This window comes from Eulemur rufifrons, chromosome 3 (genome assembly GCF_041146395.1).
Source record: "Eulemur rufifrons isolate Redbay chromosome 3, OSU_ERuf_1, whole genome shotgun sequence".
NCBI classification, from domain to species: domain Eukaryota; kingdom Metazoa; phylum Chordata; class Mammalia; order Primates; family Lemuridae; genus Eulemur; species Eulemur rufifrons.
In genome coordinates this window covers 15665190-15690668 of record NC_090985.1, presented here as the reverse complement: position 1 = coordinate 15690668, position 25479 = coordinate 15665190, and the positions used below count along the sequence as shown (strand labels likewise).

The 25479-nt window shown below is 46.0% G+C and overlaps 1 protein-coding gene across 2 annotated transcripts in view; it reads left to right on the top strand.

Annotated features, from left to right (window-relative positions):
• IGF1R (insulin like growth factor 1 receptor) overlaps nt 1–25479 on the top strand; it is a 282880-nt gene that overhangs the window by 242843 nt on the left and 14558 nt on the right. Inside the window, exons 9-18 of one of the 2 annotated variants that reach the window (XM_069465775.1) lie at nt 1166–1333; nt 1543–1747; nt 7244–7527; nt 8883–9019; nt 9401–9560; nt 13869–13968; nt 14551–14621; nt 18862–19091; nt 19356–19466; nt 22892–23051. In XM_069465775.1, coding sequence (XP_069321876.1) covers nt 1166–1333; nt 1543–1747; nt 7244–7527; nt 8883–9019; nt 9401–9560; nt 13869–13968; nt 14551–14621; nt 18862–19091; nt 19356–19466; nt 22892–23051 — 1626 coding nt within the window. Of the gene's footprint in view, nt 1–1165; nt 1334–1542; nt 1748–7243; nt 7528–8882; nt 9020–9400; nt 9561–13865; nt 13969–14550; nt 14622–18861; nt 19092–19355; nt 19467–22891; nt 23052–25479 lie in introns of both variants that reach the window. The other variant, XM_069465774.1, reaches the window with a different exon arrangement.

The window sequence follows — 25479 nt, the reverse complement described above, 5'->3', positions numbered from 1 at the left end:
AACCTTGTGTGTATTATATACCCTGAAACAGCCGTCCCCAACCTTTTTGGCATCAGGGACCGTTTTCATAGAAGACAATTTTTCCACAGACTGCCAGGAGGAGGTGGAGTTTGGGATGATTCAATAGCATTGCATTTATTGTGTACTTTATTTTTATTGTTATTACATTGTAATTTAATTATATAATGAAATAATTATGCAGCTCACCATAAGTTGGGGACCCCTGCTGTGATGCACCCTCAAGCTGTTCATCCCGTTCAGATTTTAAAATCATCTTGGATCAACTCATTAATTAAGTGATGTACAGTGAAGGTGTCTCTTGCACTTTGGACAAACCATCAAAATCGATGCTTTTTTGTGAACCCAATGAGAACAAGATTTCAGTGGTCCTTTATCTACAGGGCAGCTCTGGGTTTGGGTTTGGGGATCAGCAGTAAGTAAAGCTGGATTGGATTACTGTGCTCTGCCTGTGAGTCAATATTCCTTTTGCTGGTAACAGAGTCCTTTGCCTGAGATCAGGGCTTCCCTGTGTTTGTGTTTTTAGACTGCCTTTCAGAGTCATGTCTCAGTCGTTCCACGGAAGTACAATCATAGAAATGGTGGGTTTCCACGCTGTTGGCATTGCCTTTTCCCCATCTCTCCTACACGTGGGCGTGACACACGCTCTCTCGTACACACACTCTCCAGCCCCTTTTCCACTTCCCTCTTTGATTTTGGCTTCTTGCCATTTTTATCAGAGATTAAAAATCTTAGATGCAATCCAAGTCAGCCAGTTTTACCATTTGTTGCAACTGCTGGAGTTAAAACGCTTTGGACACTGGCAGTTGTAAGAAGTGAGAAATATCTGGTGTTTGAATTAGCTGTAGATTTTGCGTTGTCTCTTCCGACCCTGGCTGCGCCCTCGCCACCTTTTTCCATTTGCAACTCAGTGATGTTTGTTTTCACAGAGATTTACCTGAGAGTAGCTATCATAAAGGGAAATGTTGGCATTTAAAGTAATACTATTTCAAAACAAGCTTCAGTTTTCACTTTGTGTTTCATTTATCCTTGCTATTTTCTCATGCAGGTCAAACGAGCAGCTTCCTGTCGGTTTGCATTGAGCATCCGATAACCTGGATCTTAAGTTCGTTCCATTTTCTGAAATGTTCTTTGTTCCCCTTTCCAGTTCCTTCCATTCCCCTGGACGTACTTTCAGCATCAAACTCCTCATCTCAGCTAATCGTGAAGTGGAACCCTCCCTCTCTGCCCAACGGGAACCTGAGTTACTACATCGTGCGGTGGCAGCGGCAGCCTCAGGACAGCTACCTTTACCGGCACAATTACTGCTCCAAAGGTAAGGATGCTGGCAGCAGCCCGGACAGAGGGGTACCCGTTCATTCTCGCTGTTTGAGCCGCAGTGTTCCATGTCAGGTAACAGTGTAGCCCTTCATTGGTTCCCAGCTGTCTTCCCGAGTTAAAGGTGCTGACAGCTACGATTTTCCCCACAAGCACGTATGGTGGCTTTCCTTCCCACTCTCACCTTGGCTTCTCTTTTCCGAGAAGACAAAATTCCCATCAGGAAGTACGCCGATGGCACCATTGACATTGAAGAGGTGACAGAGAATCCCAAGACCGAAGTATGTGGTGGAGATAAAGGGCCTTGCTGTGCTTGTCCCAAGACCGAAGCCGAGAAGCAGGCCGAGAAGGAAGAGGCTGAGTACCGCAAAGTCTTTGAGAATTTCCTGCACAACTCCATCTTCGTGCCCAGGTACCAGTGTCATTTGAATCTTCAGGTGACAGAACCCACTGCTCAGGGGGGTCCTGTCGCTCTTCTCTCCACCAGGTATTTTGTTAGTCAGCGACTGTGAGGCGCGACATAGTGCCCGTTGAGATGGAGTAGCAAAAGATGATGTCAGTTTGGTGAGGTCCCATGGAAGCAGTTAGCCCTGAAGGGCCGGGGACCAGGGCTCGGTTGTTGAGGGCTGCTGGTGTGACAGGTGCTGCTGCCTGTCAGCCATATAGCCTCCTGCAGAGAGCAGGTGGCTCCCCATGGGAGAGGTGGGATTTAAGCTCAGAGAGCTGAAATCACTCACCCAGGCTCGTGGAAACCAGTGAGAGGAAAAGCTGGGATTTGGGCCCGTCTCTGCCCTGCCCGCTTCTCCCTGCTGCCTCTCTCAGCCTGGCAGAGGAGGAATGGGCAAGAGGGAAAAAATCAGAGTCCATTTTGAAGGGGCCTGACTTCAAAACATACCCAGGTGCCACAGGCACAGTTTAGGGAAGCAGAGCAGAACACACTCTTTCAGAGTAGCACAGCCCCTGCCCCAAGGACTCTGTCCTCTGCGCCCGGCTGGGTTTCTGTGAAGCAGGGACAAAAGTGGAGGAAAGTAAGTGTTCATAGCAGCACTGGTCATAGTAGCCAAAACCCAGGAACAACCCAAGGTCCATCAGCAGATGAGGAGATAAACACAACGGAGTATATTCATGCCGTGGAATATTATTCACCTATAAAAAGGAAGGAAGTTCTGTTCCATGCTATAACATGCATGAACCTTGAAAATACCCCACCAAGTGAAATGAGGCCGGGCACAACGGGACAATATTGTATGATTCCATGTGTATGAAATACATGGAATGGGCAAATTCATAGTGACAGAAAGTAGATTAGAATTTCCCAGGGGCTGGGGGTGAGGAGGGGAATGGTGAGTTATTACACAGAGTTTCTGTTTGGGTTAATGAAAATACTTGGAAGTAGCTAATAATAATGGTTGTACAACATTGTGAATGCAGTTAATGCCACTGAGTCATACCCTTAAGAGTGCTCAAAATGGCAAAATGTTGTCTTTTATTTTATTTTGAAATTTTATTTAACCACAATAAAAAATAGTAAACAAAATAGTTAAAAAAAAAAAAAAAAAGACGAAGAAGAAAAAGAAGTGAAGGAAAGTTCGGCAGCGTAGCCCAACATGTCCGGGAAAGGAGGTGGAAGCAGAGTGCTTGGTGTTCTATGGCTCCCTTTTTTACTGCAGATTTTGGAAACAACCTCGTGCCTGAAAACCGGGCTGAGGAGCTGGCTAGGTCACCGCTGTACCCGATCCCCGTCCATGTGTGTTCTCTTCCCCTCCCCGGCCCCGGGGCCCAGAAGCCTGTTCTGGCTGCTCTCTTAGCTTGTAACAACATACGGTTTTTAAAGTGATTTTTTTTTTCCTGCCAGGTGACTTTCTTGTTTTGCAAAGTGGTCCAAGATAGCCATCTTACTTTGAAAAATCAGTAAAGTCGGGGATAAAGACCTTTTAGAACTGGATGTCCTATTTCCTCTTGCGAATGAAACTCTCGTGGCCTGGTAGCTTTCCTGCCCTCCTTTCCCCTCTCGCAGTAACAGCCCCCAGAGCTGTGAGGAGGACCCTCGAGCCCACCACAGCTCTCCCGACCTGCCCTGCCGGGGCCTCTTCCGTCTGCGGTGGATTGTAGGGGTGCTGCGCAGGGGCCAGCCGCGTGGTTCAGTGTTCATTGCTCTTTTCTTGTCCCTGACATCTTTGTATCACATGTGGTTCCTAGAGTCAGAAAGTTTGAGGACTGGAAAGAGCACAGATATGTCTGAACACTCGGACTCGGATTCAGTGACCTCTCCAACATCCTAATAATCGAGAATCGGTGTGGGACGTGGCCCTACATTCACGCCCACAGAAGCGCTTTCCCTTCATCCCGCTGCTTCTCCACACGGTCCGCTCCACCCAGGCCAGCGGAGGCTCAGCTGGTGGCAGCTCCTGTTGCCACAGGAAGGGATGAATTCAGAGTGTCCCAGGCAGGCTGGGCAGGAAGTTTTATTCTCCATCAAAGGCTATTGGTTACATTGGTGTCTTGTCCCACCGGCCTGCCAGAGGTTCAGCTTGTGAGTCAAGGATTTGGAAAGATTTTGCTCAATGGCTCCCAGCTTTCAGTTGTAGTTAGAAAACAATACCTTTTTCTTATCAAATGTGGAACAAAAGACTAAGTGAGACAACTGTGATTGTTAGAAACGCACAGTGTTCATTTTGTTGGGTTCAAAATAAGTTTCCTCTGTACCAGGTTCTGCTCAATGGCATCCATCTCTCAGTCCTTCCTTTTTCTCTCCTAAGACAAGTCTGACTTGTGATTATTTCTTCCCGTAAATGTATGTTAATGTCATATTTTGTTCGTGGTGAGAGGCCACAAAATTGAGGACTTAATGTTTATTTGTTTTTTCCTCCTACTGAGTTCTGACAGTTCAGGTAAAGGAGTGTCCAGATGACAGAATGACTAAATCATAAAAGCTGGTTTTCTGTTTTATCACTAAATTGTCCAAAAACGATTTTGATTTCTTTCAATTCATTCTAAGAGCAATTTATTTGTGGGCTAAAACCAGCTAAGTTATATTTTGTTCCTTACTTGTTGTCTGCTGCATCCTGTGTGTTTTGGAGTAGAATGGAAGCTAGAGTTTATAAAGTTGGTTTCTGAAGTCAGTACTTGGTGGTAAGTGCCTTTCCTTCACTGCTGTCTTTATTTCTTCAATCGCCTAGCTTGACAGTTTGGTTTAACTGGCTAAAATGTTGACAGATGTTGGGAAGTCGGAGGCTTTCCAGTAGGAGTAGGTTGTATTGTGGTGGAGTGGGCAGAGTTGACAGTAATGTTTGCTGCTGACCACACCATTTGGAAATGTGGCTGTTTACAAAGAATTACGTAGAGGCCGTTGTGCTTATCCATTCCTGTCTCCCGGATCATGTTCTGTGTTGCCTCCCTCCCCCAGTTCCTGACGTGGTGTCAACAGTAACAGCCATGCAGTCTCTGAAAGTGTAGTGTTTGTAAACGAGTAAACTATTGCATGTACTTAATGGTGTGATCCTAGTTACATGGCGGCAGGCTGGGAGAGGGGGTTTAACACAGTATTATTAATATTTTGCAGTGCGTCAAACCTAAGCAACTTCTTTTTTTGTTGTTGTTGTTTTTTGAGACAGAGTCTCACTTTGTTGCCCGGGCTAGAGTGCCGTGGCGTCAGCCTAGCTCACAGCAACCTCAAACTCCTGGGCTTAAGCAATCCTACTACCTCAGCCTCCCGAGTAGCTGGGACTACAGGCATGCGCCACCATGCCCGGCTAATTTTTTTTTGCTATATATATTTTAGTTGGCCAGATAATTTCTTTCTATTTTTAGTAGAGACGGAGTCTCGCTCTTGCTGGTCTCGAACTCCTGACCTCGAGCGATCCACCCGCCTCAGCCTCCCAGAGTGCTAGGATTACAGGCGTGAGCCACCGCGCCCGACCAGCAACTTCTTACTTATAGACACAAGTGTGTGCTGTGTTGGCTTTGAAGGGAAGGCAGGAAGTTTGTTGATAATGTGTTTGATAAAGATCTCCCTAGTACTAAATGTGGTTTCTTGTGTTCTTCCCATCCGGGAAGGGTGGTTGGCTGGCTGTCTGGTGGGTTTGCAGGGTGTGAAGATGGTGGATTGTCAGCCTCATTTCCTAACCCTTCCTCCCCCAGTGTTGAGAAAGCAAACACACAGGCTCCTGTCCGTGTGGTCCTCTGCCTGTTGGGATGAGCATGTCTGTGTTGGGCAGTTTACGCCTTAGGTGGGGCCTGCGTGCCACTGCACAAAGAAGGACCGTGTTTTCCTCAGGGGAATCCGTGGGCTCAGCACATCGGGGAGCAGAGGCCCTTTCCCCAAGCACCCTGCTGTCCCCTTCCAGGCTTTGGCCTAGTGGCCAGCAAGAAACCTGCTGAGATCAGCTGAGCCTGCACATGGCTTCTGGGACACCTCCTTCCCTGCGGAACTTCTGCTGCTGCTCTCCCTGCACAACACTAAGGCGCTTCCCGTTCTCTGGACATTCTCGTTTCCTTGGGAAGATGGGATTTGTCCCATTTGTTCCCTGCCTTTTGTGCATTCCTAAGGCCAGTGACTCAAGCCAGTAGCCTGAGAACCCTGATTTTTCCACCGCTGTGCGTGGCTGACCCAAGGGTTGCTGTTTCTCTGTCTGGGTGCTTCTCTCACATTCTGTCTATTTTGTTGGTTCCTGTAAATATTAGGGTCCTGTTTTTCAGGTTTCTGGGGAGACCCAAAAAGCCCATTTTTTTATGTTTGACCAACGCTACAATTGGAGGTTCACATCCTCCTGCTTCTTGGACTGCCTCACCTGCCCTTTGGGGAGTGAGCGTCCTTCCTCAGTGATTTTATGCATCCCCTTTTTTGTAGCTGTTGTTCTAAGCTACTCAAATCCATGACAGAGATTCTACTCTTCTCACGGCAGGGCCCTGGGGAGGCCACAGGTGCTCCCCGCTGAGTGGGAGGAGGCAAAGCCAGGCTCAGAAGACCCACGGAAGACCCACCCTAGAGTGTGCACACCAGACACCAGGGGCTTGCGCGAGGCTGTCAGCAGGAGCCCAGGGAGGAGTGCTGGGGGTCCAAGCGAGTGCTTGCTGCTCAGCTCTGGGCATCTTTACTTTATTTCCACAGTCAGAGTGGATCCAAGGAGCCACCATCACAGGCCTTTGAATCCTCTCTGCCCCATCTGTCTGGGGCCTGTGCACCTCACCTCTCCCCTACCCCCTAATAAATCTTAGTGCCCCCAGGAGGTTTGTCACCTTTAATGTTTAACTATAAGGTCTGTGACCAGATGGCACCAGCATTCTGATGAAACAGCCAGGACATTGCCTAGCCAAGAGTGGCCGAGGCCTTGTTTGCCTCTAGGTATAATCAAATAACTACTCTGGGAGCTGGGAGAAGGTGGGGGTGGAGTTTACAAGCCAATTCTGAGGTTTGCAGAGTAGGGAAAGCAAGATAAATAATGAAGGAGGAGGCCTGGCCCTGTGGCTCCCACCTATAATCCCAACACTTTGGGAGACTGAGGCTGGAGGATCGCTTGAGCCTAGGAGTTTGAGACCAGCCTGAGCCATGTAGTGAGATCCTGTCTCCACAAAAAATAAAAAATTAGCTGAGCATAGTGGCATGCGCCTGTAGTCCTAGCTTCTCAGGAGGCTGAGGCAGGAAGATGGCTTGAACCCAGGAGTTTGAGGTTGCAGTGAGCTCTGATGATGCCACTGCACTGCAGCCTGGGCAACAGAGTAAGACCCTGTCTCTAAAGAAATAAATAAGGAAGATCCCCGTATTATTTGTTGATTCTTATCCAAGGGGGCTGAATAGCTCCTTTCATTCCAAGGTTAAGATTTTTCTTTTCCATTGCTCTTATCCAAGTCACAGAAAAGATGAAAGAGGTAGAAGCACTTACAATCCAACTTTCTCTCTTCCTTGCAGACCTGAAAGGAAGCGGAGAGACGTCATGCAAGTGGCCAACACCACCATGTCCAGCCGAAGCAGGAACACCACAGCAATGGACACCTACAATATCACAGACCCAGAAGAACTTGAGACAGAGTACCCTTTCTTTGAGAGCAGAGTAGATAACAAGGAGAGAACTGTCATTTCCAACCTCCGGCCTTTTACATTGTACCGCATCGATATCCACAGCTGTAACCATGAGGCTGAGAAGCTGGGCTGCAGTGCCTCCAACTTTGTCTTTGCAAGAACTATGCCTGCAGGTATGATGTGATCCAGCTAGCCCCATTACTGATTCACTAAAGCCTAGTGGAGAAGACCATGTTTTATAGATATAAAGTTTGATACCCAGGGCCATGACCCGTAGTCCAGGGTCTGCCTACTAAACAATGTATGATCATTGGTAGGCAGCATGGTAGACCAGCCACCCGGGGAGCGGGGCCTGTGCTGTGCTGGTGACATCACTCCCAGCCTGGTCTCTCTGTAGAAAGTACTGAGAACAGGGAGCTCCCTGCCAGGTCTACTCTTCTCCTGCTTCTGGTTCACGTTGTGCATTCCCATGGCCCCTTGCCCATTCGTGCACAGATAAATTAGGCTGCTCGCTCCTGAGTTTTCACAGACTCAGTGACATTCTCAGTTAGCTGCCTTGATTCAGAGTGACCATTGCTCCTTAAGTTATCTCCTTGCATAGCCTCTGCTCCTACTTGTTTGGTCTTCAGCTTTCCCTCGTAAGTTAGACACTGCCTGTCGCTCAGCTAGCCATTCACCCATCTTTGAAGTGGGTAAACTGCCCAGCTGTCGTTCTTGCAAGAGGCACCAGGTAGCAGAAAGAGAATGGGGGTGATTGGAGTCTGGGGAGTGGGCCCTCCTGTGCACAGTTCCGACACTGACACGCATATACCTTGGTGCAACCAACAGCCTCTCATGCTTCAGTTTCCCCAGCCTTCCTAGGAGACACATAGACCAACTGAGCCCTCAGTTCCTTTCCCAGCTGGTAACTTCCTAGGACTTTTGCTCACCACTTTGCTTACCGCTTTAAGAAGCAAAAGCAAGGGAGCAGCCACTACAAGGTCAACTAGCAGCTAAAGGAGTTAATGCTTGCCGGGAAAGCTTGCTCTCTCGGCACCAGCCTCTTCACAGTCCAGGCTTGGGGCTATCGTTCATGCCAGTATAAAAATTGCAGCTGCTGTGTGTAGACGCGAGCCTTGGAGGGGCTCTGTCACGGGCTGGGGGCCCTGTGCACTGCTGCTGCTCATTCAGCACCTTTGCAACCTGCTCCTGTTCGATGGTCGCACACAGTTTTCTTTTTTCAAGTGGTGGGAGCAGAATAGAAGAAGAGAGTTAACTTAGGTTGCCAAGATTTTCCTACCATGCTTGACAGCAGGCTTTTCAGGTGGGGAGTAGGGAGGATTCTGTGGCACCTTGAGACATGCAAGTCATCAGGTTGGTCCAGTTTTGAAAGATGCTGTTGAGAGCAGCCGGCTCAGGGAGCCTGCATGGTCACTGTTCACGGGTCTGCACGCACAGATCGGGGGGTTATTCTCAGGTCAGCCCAGCGTTGGTTTCCCTCCCAGGAGACCTGAATTCAACTTTGTTGCTTGTTTCAATTGTCATACAGAAGGAGCAGATGACATTCCTGGGCCAGTGACCTGGGAGCCAAGGCCTGAAAACTCCATCTTTTTAAAGTGGCCAGAACCTGAGAATCCCAATGGATTGATTCTAATGTATGAAATAAAATATGGATCACAAGTTGAGGTAAGACTGGAGCCGTGGCCTGTGTCTGCCTGTATTTCCACCAAAGTTGAGAGCTTGTGTTATGTTACCATACAGTTTACCTCCTGGTTAGCTTAAGACTCAAAGCGATAAAAGAAGATGCTAAGTCAGTGAGGACTTGGGTCTTTCTGCCACCTCCACACTCTGAGGAGTACTCTGCAGCATGCGAGGGGCTGGGCTACATCTCACCCCCAAGAAACTTTCACTGTAGAAAGTGACCTGTGGCATTGGCCAGATCGGTCATAATAACTGTTGATCTTTCTGGAGTTCTTCTGGAGCCACCGGTGCAGCGGGTTTTGCTGGCAGGTCCCATATTTCTCCTGTGTTTTTGGGAAATTGACATGTGTGTTTTATTTCCCCCAGGATCAACGGGAATGTGTGTCCAGACAGGAGTACAGGAAGTATGGAGGGGCCAAGCTGAACCGGCTAAACCCAGGGAACTATACAGCCCGGATTCAGGCCACCTCTCTCTCTGGGAATGGATCGTGGACAGACCCTGTGTTCTTCTATGTCCAGGCCAAAAGTAAGACTTAGAGAGGGGTAGCATGATAAAACTGAAAGTAGGTCAGGCCAGGATTCGGGAAGCTGGGGGTTGCTGTGGCTCTCTTATTTCTGATTTTCTGTTAGAACAGAGTTAGCCAGTTCTCAGAAGGGTCACACAACCGTGGGAGTCTGGGAGTTTGGGCTGGGAAGGTACTGAGCTTTGGGTCCCTACCTCATGTGACAGGCCAGGGAGAGGGTAGGAGTCCCCTCTTTTGAGATGGTGCAACCACTGAAGAGCCAGAGGAGAGACCTTCGCTTTCAACCTGGCTTATGTTCAAAGCTACTTGACAAAGCATTGAATTGACTTTTCTATGCCTTCCTGGTCAGTAAAGCTGGTTGGGGCTCAGATTCAGGGCTCGGAATCCTGAGGGGTGAAAGAAACCTGAGAGTTCATCTGGTCCAGCCTGCTCCAGGGCAGGAATCTCTATGACAACATTCCAGGCTGAGGCACTATGCTTAACTGCCCCTTGTTAAAATACGCATGCACTCTTAAAGCACCAATATGCATTGGAAGCATGCCGTGCTCACTGTGGGGTGCAGAGATTAAGTAGTGGGAGTTTATGCTCCAACCATTGACAAGATAATTTTTAGGCTATTGTTTGTGATGATTTCAGATTTTAAAACTGAATTTTGTAAAATATATAAGCACAACAAGGGCCACATACTTGGTGTTTGACCAAAAACATTTAATATTTTGTTTGGTGAAATTATTTCCATATTAACTTTCTATTCTTAGTAGAAATCCAACGTATTGGATTATTTCATGTTCATGTAATGGGATCAAATTTGGCATAACACCATTCCTTATTGATTGCTCCCCACCTAAAATAGTAGTATAGCCCTGCTTAGTGATAGTACTTTCTGGTATCCGCATTCCTCCTGTCTTGATCTGGAGTCTAAAACAAGCACTGAACATATCCAGCAATCCCACTTCTAGGCATATATCCAAAGGAAGTGAAATCAGTGTGTCAAAGAGGTATCTGTACTCCCATGTTCATTGCAGCACTATTCATAATAGCCAATATGTGGAATCAACTAATGTCCATCAACAGATGGATGGATAAGGAAAACATGGTATATATACACAGTGGAATACTTTCAGCTTTATAAAAGAAGGAAATCTTGTCATTTGCAACATGGACGAACCTGGAGAACATTATGTTAGGTGAAATAAGTCAGGCACAGAAAGACACCACATGATCTCACTTATATGTGGAATCTAAAAAAGTTGAGCTCATAGAAGTCAAGAGTAGAATGGTGGTTACTGGGGATTGGGGCGGATGGGAATTCGGGGGGAAGTTGACCAAAGGAGGAAAAATTTCAGTTAGATAAGCAGGAGTAAGTTCAAGAGATCCTTTATACAACATGGTGACTATACTTAATAATAAAGTATTCTTAAAAATTGCTAAGAGAGTAGTTTGAAGTGTTCTCACCCCAAAAAATGGTAAGTACGTGAGGTAGTGCATACGTTAATTAATGCTCAATGGAGCCATTCCACAATGTATACACGTTTCAAAAACAACTGTTGTACACGATAAGCATATACCATTTTTATTTGTCAATTAAAATTAATTAAAACTTCTTACAAAAACAAGAACTGCAGTAAGCCATCTGGTTAGCACCGGATATTCCAAGCTATGCACGATATCTGAAAATCCCCATACTGATAGGTAGGAAAAGAAGGATGGGGTAAATAGAATTGCAAAACTTGAGCCAACATTTTATGTTACTGGCACTGTGCCATGGTTCAAGTTTAGGGGTAAACGGATGCTTAGGCAGATAATTCTGTCAATTAAAATAGTCTGAATTCTCCCATTTAGTCCACTTAAGCTAGTCTTACCAGTCAGCCTGTACCACCTCTTCAATTCTAGAATGTTCACAGTACTCCTGTAACCCCCTCCAAAGCAGTGGCTTGCTTTCTTTGTCTACCACTTTCTCTTTCTCTCCTCCTCACCCCTCCCTCAATCCCCTAGGAACAGAGCCTAGTTTGGGGGTCGGTGGTCTTTGAGACAGCAGCCTTGGCTCCTGGGGTTGGGTGAACTTGGCTTGTTTTGGGAGACATGTTCATGTCTGCCTGTGCTGCTCTGTCTTTAACCCCATGAGTGCCAGGATGCCAGTGGGAAATCCAGGAGTCCCTCTGATGGAATTTTGCCAGCGGAAGTTGGCATATACTACATGGAAATTGGATCTGCATGCTAGCTTTGCTGCTGCAGTTTTTCCTTATGTCAGATAAGACTTTCTCCTGCTACACTTTGGTCTCATTTCTTCTTGTTTAATCCTCAGAGGAAATGGAAGCTTTGGAAGCTTTCTGGCAATTGGTCTCCTTGTAGGAACTCTTTCCTGTGCTTGAATACTATTAAATTACCCTTCAGACTTCTCTTCTCCAGATGAAATAATCTCGTGTCTTTTGGCCTTTTCTTGTAGCCCAGTCTCTTAGACCAATTTTCTAGCCATTTAATCATTTTGTTCTTCTTCTGTGGATGTGTTTCAATTTCTCCGTGTCCCTGTTGAAATGTGAAACTCGAAAAGAACACAGTACGACCTGACCAGTAGTGTAAGTGATACAAATATAAGAAATAGGCCTCAGGGGAAGAAATGAAGAATCTGCTAGCTTCCCCCCTGGCAATGGTAACTTGTGAGTATTTTTGGGAATTAGAAAATGCAGGAGCCTGCATCCATTTCATCTTTGATAAAAAATACTTTTAATTTTAAAATTAAAAATGGCTTTAATAGGCTATAAAGAATAATCATGATAACTAGTGGCACAATAGTCATTGATGGGTGATTTATGATCAGTGTAACTTGGTCCCCAATGAGTCCTAAGCCCATTTTCACATAGACATCTCTATTGGGTGTCCCATGGCTACTTCAAGCTCCTTGTGCCAAAAACCAAAATCATAGTTGCTGCCCTCAGAACATCTCTGCTCTCCTTCGTTCCTTATCTCAGTCCGTGTGGCCTCATAATCCACTCACCACCCAGCCAGGAACCTCACAGGCGTCCCTCACTCTGCTTTCTCTCCAGCCACCTGGTTTTTAGTCCAACCAAAGTCTCATGGATTCTGCCACTTAGACATCTTTCTGGAATCCAGCCTCTCCACTGTCACCGGCACTGCCACATGTCAGCCTCCAGGTTGCTGGCACTGTGGGAATGGTATGAGCGGTGGGTGCAGGAAGGATTTATAGAAAAGGACCAGTGACTTCTTCACAAAGTCCGAACTGGGGAATGCAGAACATGCCCAGGGGGTATGGGGTGTTCCCCTACTGTCCAAGACATGGCAGTGCCTCCTCTCCACTGCCAGGCCCTCCAGTCTGTCCTGGGCACAGCCCTCTGCCTGGTGTGCAAATCTGATCAGTTCACTGCTGAGCCCGAGAGCTTTTGCTGACTCCTTTTAATCTGTAGAATGAAGTTGAAACTGCTCAGCTTGGACAAGGCCCCTTGTGAGCCAGCCCTGACTGCTCTCCAGGATTATTCCCAAGCCATTTCTCTGCTAGGAAAGCCACTTACCCCCAAGGAAAGCGTATTTTTTCTCCTGCAAAACTCAGGCTAAAGGAGCCTGCTGTTAGGGAGCTTCCCTTGAGCCTCCCTCTCCTCCTCTCCCTTCTTCTCTGCATCCTTGTCATATGCGCAGTCCGCTTTTATAGTTGTCATGCTACCTATTGACACTGATTCCCCACATCTCGCAGAATGTTCCAGGGTGTGGGTCCATGTCCTGGTGCCCAGCCCAGGGCCTGTCACTGGTGGTGGGTGCTGCAGCAGACCCTGTGGTCTCACACTTGTGACCGGGCTCAAATGCTTGTGGAGCTTTCAGAGCAGAGTTGGCAAGGGGCACCATCCAGTTGTTTTTGAACGTGTGCGTTTATTTTAAATTGTCTGTGGAACTACCTTAAGACAGTTACGGGTCAGTGTGGCTTGGATAAGAATCTTACTCATTTTATTTTTAGCAAATGTATGCGTTTTCACTAATAGTCATTAAACTGCGTGCAAAGGTTGTTTTCCTTCGGTTCATCCGTCTATCTGTTACATCAGAATATACTGTACTGAAAAAGATGCGTATCCAGCTCAGTCTGCACTTACTTAATCTTTTTTCAAATAATTCAGTTTGTTTGCCATGTTATTTCTGAGAACCATTTACCTTCAGGAATTCCTACTACATGACAGGAGAAGTAAAGGATGAGTCAGGGATTTTTTTTTTTTTTTCTTTCATACTTCCAACTGAATTTAAACACAAAGTGAGCAGATTGTTCACCTAACGACATTCTGTCATTTCCTCCCCCGTTGCCGTAGCAGGATATGAAAACTTCATCCACCTGATCATTGCCCTGCCCGTGGCCGTCCTGCTGATCGTGGGAGGCTTGGTGATCATGTTGTACGTCTTCCACAGAAAGAGGTCAGTGCCTTTTGCAAAGTTACAGCACTCTTTGTGGCCGAGTGGTGTGACGATTGTGCGCGAAGGTAGCCTCTTTGAGGATTTTGAGGATATATTTTATGGATTGGAAAGCCTGATTTTTCCAGTCAGATGTTCTTGACGGGAAAAGAGAACATTTTCTGATGATTTTAACAGCCACCAAAAAAGTGTTTTTTGATAGTACAGATCTTCCCCTCGCTGGCTGTTCTGTCGCACAGATACTGCTGCTCCTGCAAGCGTCTCCTAACTTGATGTCTTGGCCCTCCTGATCAGATAAGCCTTTTTAGTAAATATTTCCAATGAAGTAAAGAAACAAAGATTTCTTTAAAAGCTCTAATCTGAGGCACTGAAGAAGCCAAAAGATGTGTTAGCAAATGTCTGCTGGCCGACCCGGGCCTGGCCTGGGAGTGTAGACAGAGCTGCCGTGAGCAGGAAGCTCTCCATGCCTTCGTCCTGACGCTTCCAGAAACAGAACAAACGAGGCTGCTGTAACAAAGATGAAAATAGATACAGAAGTGTATAGAGATGGAGTTTTGTTAACCTAAATTTTATCTTTTTTGACAGAAATAACAGCAGGCTGGGGAATGGAGTGCTGTATGCTTCCGTGAACCCAGAGTACTTCAGCGCGGCTGACGGTAAGCGCGCCGGCCACACTCGCTGCCCGAGCGCGGGGAGGTGGGTCGGGAGCTTCCAGGAGCGTCGCCAATTAGGGAAAGGGAAGAGGTTTGCCTTATTTTGAGGTATCTTTGGCCTTCATTTTGTCTTCATTAATATTTCTTTTTTTTTTTAATCAAAATTTTTAGCAGTTCAGTGAAAATGTCAAAACTTCTGGGACTGTATGGGCTGCCCCAAGGAAAAACAGGCTTCACAGATGAATGGTGGCCAGCACAGTAATCAATTTACTTAATTGCTTGAAATTTTATGCTGGAATGAAGAAAGCTTTTTAATTGTTAACATCTAGTTAGAGGATATGCTGCAGCTGACAAAACAGTCCTTTTAAACTAGTTTCAGTTTGAGTATCATATCGTTATAATTGTCTTTGACCATGTGTGGCTTCTCTGCTCTTTTTATCTTGGAATTTTTCTGTCGTTTCCTCCTGACTGGGGTCATACCCTCGTGGCTCATGCACATTACTTTTGCCAGCAACTAATGAGGGCCATTTAGTTAAGTGTCTGGGAAGGTCTGACTTGGAAGCTGGGTCATACTCAATGGTTGTTTCCTTTTTTCCTTTTTTGCTTTTTTGCTTTTTTGCTTTCTAGTATGCTCATATCCAAAACATTTGAGAAAATCAGATGGGGGCAGGGTTGGTCATCGGTCCCAGTCATATTTGTACCATTAACTGGCACTTCGTAGGGGCTTTTACAAGCACCATTCCATTTGTTCCTTACACCCCTGCAGAGTGGGTTTTCTTAATGTCCATCTGTAGGTGAGGAAATGAGCTCCAAGGAGAAACTTCTCAGGCTCACATGGCTGGGCAGTTAAATCAGGATGAGAATTCAGTCGCCGTGGAAAGGCCTGTGAGGTCCCCGGCAGGCAAGGAAGCTGGCCCGAAGGAGGGGCTGGGCCCGGTTCATTCGTGACGTTGGGTGGTGTGTTCAGAAACAGCTTTTGCTGCCGTCTTGCTTCAGGAGGAGTGAAAATAGATGTGCAGGAGATAAAGAGTCGTGATTAATGTAATTGATTATCAGGATCAAATGAGAAAACATAAGAAAATACCTTGATAAGTGAAACGCACTGTATAAATGTGTAAGGTTTTACTATGGTTCCTTTACTCATTTCTAATTGAGTTGTATTTATAGTGAAGCCAACCAAAAGCAGACCCTTCTGAATGGGAATCAGGTGCAGAATAGTAAGGACATTATTCCTGTCTGCATAAAGATCTCACAAAGTTGTTTTATTAATAGTCATGTGTACACACCTATATCTGCATGTGTGTATGTATAAGGCATAGAGAACATTCTGGAAGGATGCATACCACACTTACAAGAGTTGTTACTTGTGGAGTGGATCTTTCCCTAAAAAAAGCCAGGCATGGTGTCACATGCCTGTAGTCCTGCCTACTTGGGAGACTGAGGTAGGAGGATTGCTTGAGTCCAGGAGTTTGAGGCTAGCCTGAGCAACATAGCAAGACCCTATCTCTTAAAAAAAAAAGAAAAAAAACACAGCAAGAGACAGATATGCATTATTTGTGTAAATAATACCATTAAAAGAAATCAGGGGAGTCATCACAGGTAATAGATAGGGACAATACAAGGCCACTCCTGTCTATGAGTGTGGAATACAACTATACCAGAGAATCTACTCTGCTTTGAAATAAAGCACCGAAGGTTGACATTTGTTGCTTTTGACTATGAAGTGCCTGGGAAGTTTAGAAAAAGCACTAATACAATAAAATCACTCGCTAGTGGTGACTTGAATTCAAATTTTGTGTCCTTCCAGAATGCATTCATAATGTGTTTTGGTTCTTCATTAAAACAAAACAAAAACACATTATTGCCACCCAGGCCAACAGGTGGGAACACTGTCACCTCATTTGAACTTAATTTATTTGACAACTACCATAGAGCTAGTTTCCTCAAGGGGTGACAAAATGACATTGCAGTTCAAAGTGCTTTAGAACTTCTTTCTCCCAAAGCTAATCTGCATGTCACCATTCTCCAGAGTACATTGAAAATCCCCTACAGGAAAGTGCTGATAACATTGTGCACATAAACGGCTCTCGTGGCTGGTGGAGCTCAGGACTGCTGGTAAAAGTCAGAGCTGATGGGTTGAATTTAAAGAAAAGGATTGAGGGTATTGACTTCAGGGACCTCCCAAGGAATAGATGTGATTGGTTTTAACTCCGTGTTTTATGGCATGCTACATAGTTAATTCAGATTAAAAGCAAGCCTGGATTCTCAGAGATAAATGGAGACAGTGAGTCTTTATACCTTCTGAAGGGCATTATGAAGAGTCTTATCTCTGAGTTGTCTTGCATAGTTACACTCCCAAGCAAGCACCAGCCTCTTGTTCAGGGACGCAAGCCACCTAAGCCAGCCAGACGGCAGAGTTCTGTTTCTGAAGTTCTTCAACGCATATGTAGTACGAAATACAAAAGTGTGCATGAAAGAAAACTCTAGACGATTCGTAAAGTCCATACTGGACACTCTTCAGTGGTGTAAATTGGTGGTGTCTCCTGGGCCTAATTTATAATAAACATTTTTCCTTTGAGACATCACTTAAAAGTCGATACTTGGGACGTGGGGATGTCAGAGTACAGTTGTCAGCCCACTGCTGCTCTCACATCCAGCCTCAGACCCCAGGTGAGCATCCGGATGCGTAAAAGCAAAGACAGGCCCAGTCCCCACTTCCTAGTCCGTCTGCATTTCTGAGCCAGGACCACCTTCCTACCAGTCAGTGTGTAGTGGAGCCTGTTGGCGGGTCCCCGTCAGGCAGGGCCGTCAGCACACAGCATTAGAAGAGTGCAGTTATGATTGAAATTTCTTATGGAATAGGTTGATTTTATTTTCATTTTTATCCTACCCATTGGAATTGTGGGAGGGAGCCTCTGTTTGGTTTTGTTTTCTTTCTTTCCTACCCTTTTTGTTTTCTTTCCTTCTCTTTGTTTCATCTTCCTTCCTGTCTAGAATTATTTATTTTCTCAAACCAGATTGAATCTAACCAGACACAGAGGCTGGAGAAGAAATATTGAGGCTCAGTATTTACCGTGTGCCCCTCTTAACTCATTACCCCGTAGAGCAGACCCCTGAGTTCACAGCGCCCGGGCCAGAGCCCTGGGAGCCGCCTCTGCTCACCAGCTGCCACAGCTGCCCTCTCCACACTGGGCACCGCTAGTCTCCCCGGTCCCAGAGCTCAGTGGCGTGTGCAGCTCATTAGAGGCCTGATGGTCAAAGGCAGGCCTGGGAGACACTTTGTCTAGACCAGGGCAGTCCTGCCAATAGAAATGTAATGCAATTCACAAATGGAACCTTACATTTTCTGGTGGCCATATTTTTGAAAATAAAAAAAAAAAAAACAGGTGAGATACATTCTAATAATGTTTTATGTAACCCATTGTAGCCAAAGTATTATCAGTGGTAACATGTAATCAGTATAGAAGTTATTGAAATATTTTACATTTTTTATTTTTATTTTTTTTTTACTAAATCTTTGAAATCTGGCATGTATTTTATACTTACAGCACGTTTCAAATTGGACTAGTCACATTCAGGTGCTCGGTAGCCACATAGGGACTAGCTGCCATATTAGACAGCGCAGGCCGGGGGTCAGTGTTGAGGACCCTGACACCTCTCTTGGATTCACCTGCGAAGTAGGACATGATATGCGACATTATAACCTCTTACACCACTGACCTTTTTCCTGATCCAGAAGAAAAACTCTTCCCTCTTCCTACTGCTCTCCTGTCTTTGTGATTTGCATTTTAATCTGTTGATGAAGATAGGTGAAATCCAAACCACGTAGAATCCTCCTGCCCATTTCATTCAGTTTCTCTTTCTCCTGTGGTTAATTTGCTTTTATCAGATAATGGAGTTTTTTTAAATGATGTAAAAAAGTAAAAGGAGCCACTCTTTTCTTTCCTATCCTAGTCTTCTTTGCTTCCATCTGGTCTTTATATACTGTTAGTATCCTTGAATTATCTTGAAATCCACCAAGGTTTGAAATACCCATGCCTGGCCTTATGGTTGGTTGTCTTATGCAAATCCATAACAGGTGGAAAGAGTTTAGAGCATTCCATGCCCCTGTCTCCTGGTATTTTCCTTTGTGGGTTTTAGGAAGTGGTGTCTTGTGTTCTTTGACTCAGAGTTCCCCCAAAAGCAGGTTCTGTCTAAGGGCTCATTTCCATACCCGTTTCACTTCCGGTTTCTTCTTCTCTAGTGTACGTTCCTGACGAGTGGGAGGTAGCGCGAGAGAAGATCACCATGAACCGAGAGCTTGGGCAGGGGTCGTTTGGGATGGTCTACGAGGGAGTTGCCAAGGGCGTGGTTAAAGATGAACCTGAAACCAGGGTGGCCATAAAAACGGTGAATGAGGCCGCGAGCATGCGTGAAAGGATTGAGTTTCTCAACGAGGCTTCCGTGATGAAGGAGTTCAATTGCCACCACGTGGTAAGAGAAGGTCCCTGAAAAGCCAGAATCCGACACGGGGAGGAAGTGTCCCACAAGCCCCTGGTGTGTTCATGGCCACCCTGTGGGTTTGGTGTCCCCCCGCCCCCGTCTTCTGGACAGTTACCCGCTGCCCCACTGTCCCCTGCAGACCGCTGTGCTCAGGCAGGTTGGGATGGGCCAGGCACCACACAGACAGCTCTGGACTACCAGCAGCAGTGAGGGCCACCCGCCCCCTCTAAGTCTTTCTCTTCTGATGCCCCCCAGGTGCGGTTGCTCGGTGTGGTGTCCCAGGGCCAGCCAACGCTGGTCATCATGGAGCTGATGACACGGGGTGACCTCAAAAGTTACCTCAGGTCTCTGAGGCCAGAAATAGAGGTCAGTTTTGATTTTCACCGACTTCGCACGTGACCTTGCCTGTTCTCTCTCCTTTAGAAACTCCCTGCATGGAGTGTTTCTTGCTGCATGCTCAGTGATAGGTCCTTTTTGTAAAGGATTTCCCCAACTAGAGGAAGACCTCGATCTTTGAGAGAGGAGCTTGCGTTCCTCAGATCCCCTGGTGCGTGAACGCTGCTGTGCCTTTGTCCCTGTGTTCCCTCCGCCCCCAGTCCCTCCCCACGTCTCATGTCCACCTGCCGGTCCACACTGGCGCGCTCCCTCCCCGAAGCTCGCCCGCCCCTCGCCAGGAGGAACCACCTCCTCAGCTGGCTTCTCAGTGCGTTTGACTCTCCTAGCACGTGTGTCCTCGTGTCTATTATGTTGCTGTTGGAGTGTGTCCCGCTCACCCATTGTGTGTAGCTTTTCATCCCAGGCCCAGCAGGCATGCAGCTCAGGGCTGTGTCTGTGGCAGGCATTCTTTCGATAAATGCGTGCTAAAGATCTGTGTCGGGCTGACTGGATTCTTGCCCTTGCATCTGGGAAGTTGCTGAGGCGATTTCCCGCCCAGCTCTATGCACCAGACGTCCACTCATTCATAAGCCCCCCACACACAGCCCTTCCCTCGCGCTGTCGGCAGCCTGTGCCTTCGAGACTGGGAAGCTGGATTTCTCACACTCTGCGTCCACGTTTCAAGCTTGCTCCTGATTCAGTGTCTTGCTGACACTTTTGAATGATAGTCACCTCAGCTGCCCGATCTCTGCTTAGTTTACTAAAAATTTCGATTTGGGTCATGAGCTTCAAATCCAAAACCTGCTAAAATCCTATGTGATTTTTCATTAGTCACCGTAGTGTCTTGCCTTCTGTAGTACTAACCCACAAGCCAGCTTTTTATCATGCAGGCGTGACTTATGAGTAAATGAGTCTAAGAATAAACTGGTAGATAAATGCTGGGATAGAACCAGCAACAGCTGCCTTTTCATGTGGCTGCCTCGGTGGGTCTGAAGTCCTCACTTTGACCCTGACTTTGCTACCTGTGGGGTAAGCAGTGTGTCTGTTTGTATTCCTCAGACACAGTAACTTGCCTTTCTCTCCCGGTTTTGAATTTCTTTTGCCAATTCCTGTTTAGGCTTAATTTTTTTATTTTCTTTTTTTAATCTGCAACTTAATCATCTCCCAAGCACCTGTTCACCTATGACTTCATTTATTTACAGCACATGGTCTTTGGGGTTCTGTGAGAGCCACAAGGCCAAGAGTGGACTGAGACAGGACAGGGAGCGATTTATAACACCCCAACCCTGCCCTGCCCTGCCCAGCCTTGGTCCCCAGCACCCCTGGGTGTTAGTGCCTTTTCCTGGCTCACTTTAATACACAGGCCAGAATGAAGGAGAAAAACTTGATCAAACGGCTAACTGGAGGTGTGGCAGAATATTTCTTGCCAGCATCATTTGAGGCACCTCTGGAAAATATGAAACTCATTCCATCCCCAATTTCAGGCAGAGAATAAAAATTCAGGACACTTCGTCTTAGTCCTGGCTCTGCCACTGGCTCCCTGCTGTCCTCAGGCAGCCACAGCAGGCTTATGGGCCTCAGTTTCCTCCTGGGTAAAATAGGAGGGTTGGACAGAAAGATTACTAAAGTCCTTTTCAGAGCTAAAATTCCCCTGTAGATTTGTCAGATGTAAATATTTTCTTTCTGTCAAGCATAAAATGTGTGTGCTTCTCCTGCAGATTCATTATATTCTACTTGCCCCACCCCTAGTTAAGCTTCTCGTATTTACCTTACCAAGTGTAGCTGCGTGTGTGTGCTTGTCTTAAATAGCTCTAACCAGAGTAAAGATTTCTGCTCTCTAAGATAAATGAAAGAATGGCAGTGTGACACCGTGAACTGACAGAATGCCAGCCCTCTCTCTTAGTGCTTAAAGTTAAGTTCCTTTTGTTGATCATGTTTTCTACATTAATTATGAATGACCACTTCACAGTAACCACCTGTGCTTCATCCTCCAACACTTGAAGATTACAGGCATAAACTTTATGTTTAACCTGCACATTTCCCAGCGTACCACGTGTACTGAAAGTTCTAAAGAGGTTAAAGGAAATGTTACAGAAAACATTTTTTTCCTAACGAGAAAAAGCGCGTCTAAAAAGAACGGCTGTGTGAAAGAAAGTGGTGGTTTCGGCTTACCCCCAGCGACATAATGTCGATTTCACAGATATCTGAGTGATAAGTATTGTAAGTCATCAGAGACAGCCTTGATAGCGTCTTCAGATGTGTGTGTCCTTGAGTGTAGGGAGCTTCCCTAGAGGTACGGGGGAGTTGTTGTCATGCTGCTTCTAGATCCTGGGTGTCAGTGGAAACTGGCACCTCCTAGGTACTCCAGCAGTGACATCCTTGTGATCCCCGCGTAGGGGAGCCCAGCCATGCTTGTCCCCTGGCCTACGGGGTTTGAGCTAGGGAGGTCATGTGTAGGACCTGTCAGAGCAAGATGGCTCTGTAGTGTTACATGAGATGTGTTACAGTCAGGGAAGCCCAGGTAAAATCTACTGCATAATTTACAGGCAAAACGTAAAAGCCTCTTAACTATGGGATAGTGATTGGTTTTGGCACTGGAGAGACTTGGGCATATGTCTTACATAAAACTTTTTCTCAAATGGATTTCTTATTATCTGGGGGTAATTCTTTTCAGTTCCAAAGCGAGTATGTTGCCCTCCTCTACAAAGAGGAGATTTTTATCCATGTTACTTGTCACCGTTTTTCACATTGGTCCCCTCCAAGATAAGCTTCAGCTGGACTTCACTTGTCAGGTGCTTGTTTTTCTCAGCCTACAGAAAGTACGGTCCGATGAACGTCACACTGTGAGTTGAAAAAATTAGTCCTAGTATTTTTGTACTTTAGGAGAAAGTTGTAGAGGAAGAAAAAGATTAAGTAATTTGTAACAGTGCTTATATGGGAATTAAAACATACACCGTCCATTTGGAAAATACATTTGCTTATTTCCACACAGCCTTTGTAATGTGCTATCCATCTTTTTACCGGTACTTTGATTGTAGAAATAAAAGGAACATATAAACTAATAGGAATTTAAGTAACCAAGAGTCCTCAATATAAAAAATTATGTATTTCACTTTATATAATTTTTGCCATACCCAAAATAGAAAATGCTGGTCCAGGAAGTGCTAACTGGCATTTCCCTGGGCAGCTGTGTGTGATGTGGTTAGGGAGCAGGTGCATGACCTTACCCCCAGGTAGATGCTGTACTCTCCATAATAACAGGTTCCTTCTGAACAAGTCCTGATTTCTTAGCACAATGACCTGTGGTGCTCAGATTGAACAAAGATGGGTTTGTAAATCCTGAAAGAACTTGGGATGGAAAAAAATTCCTGAATTCTCACGTGATTTTTTTTTTTTTTTTTTTCCATCTCCAACAGAATAATCCAGTCCTAGCACCTCCAAGTCTAAGCAAGATGATCCAGATGGCTGGAGAGATTGCAGATGGCATGGCGTACCTCAACGCCAACAAGTTTGTCCACAGAGACCTTGCTGCCCGGAACTGCATGGTGGCTGAAGATTTCACAGTCAAAATCGGAGGTGTGTCTTTAGGTTTCCAGACCTGAGCAAGAACTAAACTCGGACGTGTTTTAGAGGACCTCATTGGCATTAGCCTGTCCCTGGAGAGGTTTTCTAATGCCTCCCTTGAGTGCAAAGACTAGCTGTTATGAATAATATGATTGTCTCCAGTTGAGAGTCAATCACAAAGCTGGCTGGGCTGGCCCTGATCCTGACAGCACATGGACATGGTGGTCCAGGTAGCGGCCATGGCCCCTGAGATCAGCTCTTGGCATTTGAGGCATTTCTTGGCAGAAAACTTCTCAGCATTGGTTACAGAAATAATGGAGACGGTGTCCTCAGGTGATTCTGACTTGGGAATTACAGTCACAATCCAAACTGCCAGTCTTCCCTCCGATTATCCTAGCTTATAAGGCTCATTTTCCCCTGCCCTGCAGGGCTCCACATTGTTTTCCAGGAGGTGAGGCGAAGGCCCTGCACAGAGCAGGAGCAGTAACAGGAACAGGCATGGCGGTCCCGCAGGTGAGGGACCATCACTGCTCAGTGGGTTTCACACCTGAAGCTGGTCAACCGGTCTCTTAACCAGGCACTCACGCCACTCATGGTCCTGATCTCTTGTTGCCACCACCCACTGTAACTCCAGAAAAAGGGTTTGAATTATATTTCTGAGCTCTGGTTAGAAACTCATTTTGGCCTTTAGGTTTGTGTTTTTACTTTGGTCTTATAATCCGCCTAATAAAAACACACAAAACATTAGGACTGCTTAGGAAACCACCTGCTTTTACCAGGACCCTCATCTTCCCGCTATGAAATGATGATAGTTCAGAAAAATGCAAATATTTATCCTGAGAAATTGCAGAGGAGACTTAACATCCAAAGAAAACTACTTAAAATAGACCTCTTTGTCTAGCTCTTGAACTATCTGATCTGAAAGTGTTCACCTTCCTTTAGAAATGTATATGTATTTTTTCCTTTAGCAATGTTTTTTGAGTGAACTGTTTTGGCCCTTTAGTGAACAGTGAGGGTTCCCCCTAGAATGGTTTCCAGGGTGGGGTGAGTGTCTTTATTTTTCCTTTGTACTGAAAGGGAGTTTTACCATAGAGCAGACATCCCTCAGTCACCAGAATGACTCAGGATCCCCCACTGTGTCCCCAGGTTGGGCCCTTTGAGGCACCCTCACCTGTGGTGCCCCTTGAAACCCAGCGGAGGGGTCCTGACGGCTGTCCTGGCCCAGGGTTCCCAGGGAAGAGCACCCTTGTCCCCAGCGAGGCTTCCTTTGTGCCCTCTGCTTGCTTCCCCTTCCCTTCCTGTTCTCCTCACGTCTCCGCAGGGACTCAGATTGTTCCCTCGGAAATGCCAGCTGGCTCCCCGTCCCCAGCCCAGGGGAGAGCACAGAGACCAGAGACCAGAGACCAGAGAGCTGGGTGGGCCTAAGCTTAAGTCCCAGTTCTCCCACATCTGGACCAGAGACTTAGGGCTGGTGCCTCAAGTCTGTGAGCCTCAGTTTCTTCGCCTCTGAAATGGGGGTGATAACGTAACAGACCCCACGGATTGTGGGAGGGAGTCAGTGCAGGAAAGAACCGAGCACGCACCTGGCCCGGGGCAGGGCCTCAGTGAGCGCTGGTTCCTGTCCACATCCGCCGTCCCCCCTTCCTGGCACATGCTGGGAACTCAGTTTCTTCCCATGTTGCGTTACCGTGGGAGAGACCTTTTTTGGTGCCAATTTCCATTTTAAATCCAAATCAGCGAGGATTATATTTGCTGTTGAACATGTGGCATATTTATAGTGATATTTTCTTTGTAATAGTGGTTTTTCTTTCTAGAAGTTAACATTTTCCTTTTGTGCTTTGGAAGAGATAGTTTGTATTTTTTTTTTTTTCTGGGATTTCTTCTTTTCCATTTTGTGAAAGTAAAGACAAAAATCCTCTCATTTGCATGTCACTGGATTAATTCACAGATAAGACTTTGGCACTTCATTTTTATTTTTCACGAAGGTTCAGAATGTTTTCCCAGCATCCATCGTCTCATGGATTACAAATATGACAAGTGATTTTACCAGAGGCAGTTTGATGGCCCTTAGCATAGTAGAAGTAAATTATGTTGGTTAACGTCCAAGGATCTTTGTTCTCTGTGTTTGCTTTGTAGCCTTACCTCTTTGTGGCGTGAGTTAGAGAAATGAACGAACATTGTAAAAAGTAGAGCAGCCCTTTCTCCTGGGAAGGAGAACGGGAGAGTCCATGTGAGAAAAGGTTGTATGATTGAGTGGAAAATCAAAATCTGACAAAGAAGCAATAATTTAGGATTATAAAGCAAGCCTGCTATCAAACATAATTGTGTGACATCTTTTGGAGACATGGAAAATGGAAGAAATTTTCAAAACTGAATGGGAGTGTTATGTTGAAAAACAACATTAAGTAGTAGCTTCAGGGACTAGTAAATAGCATCTCTT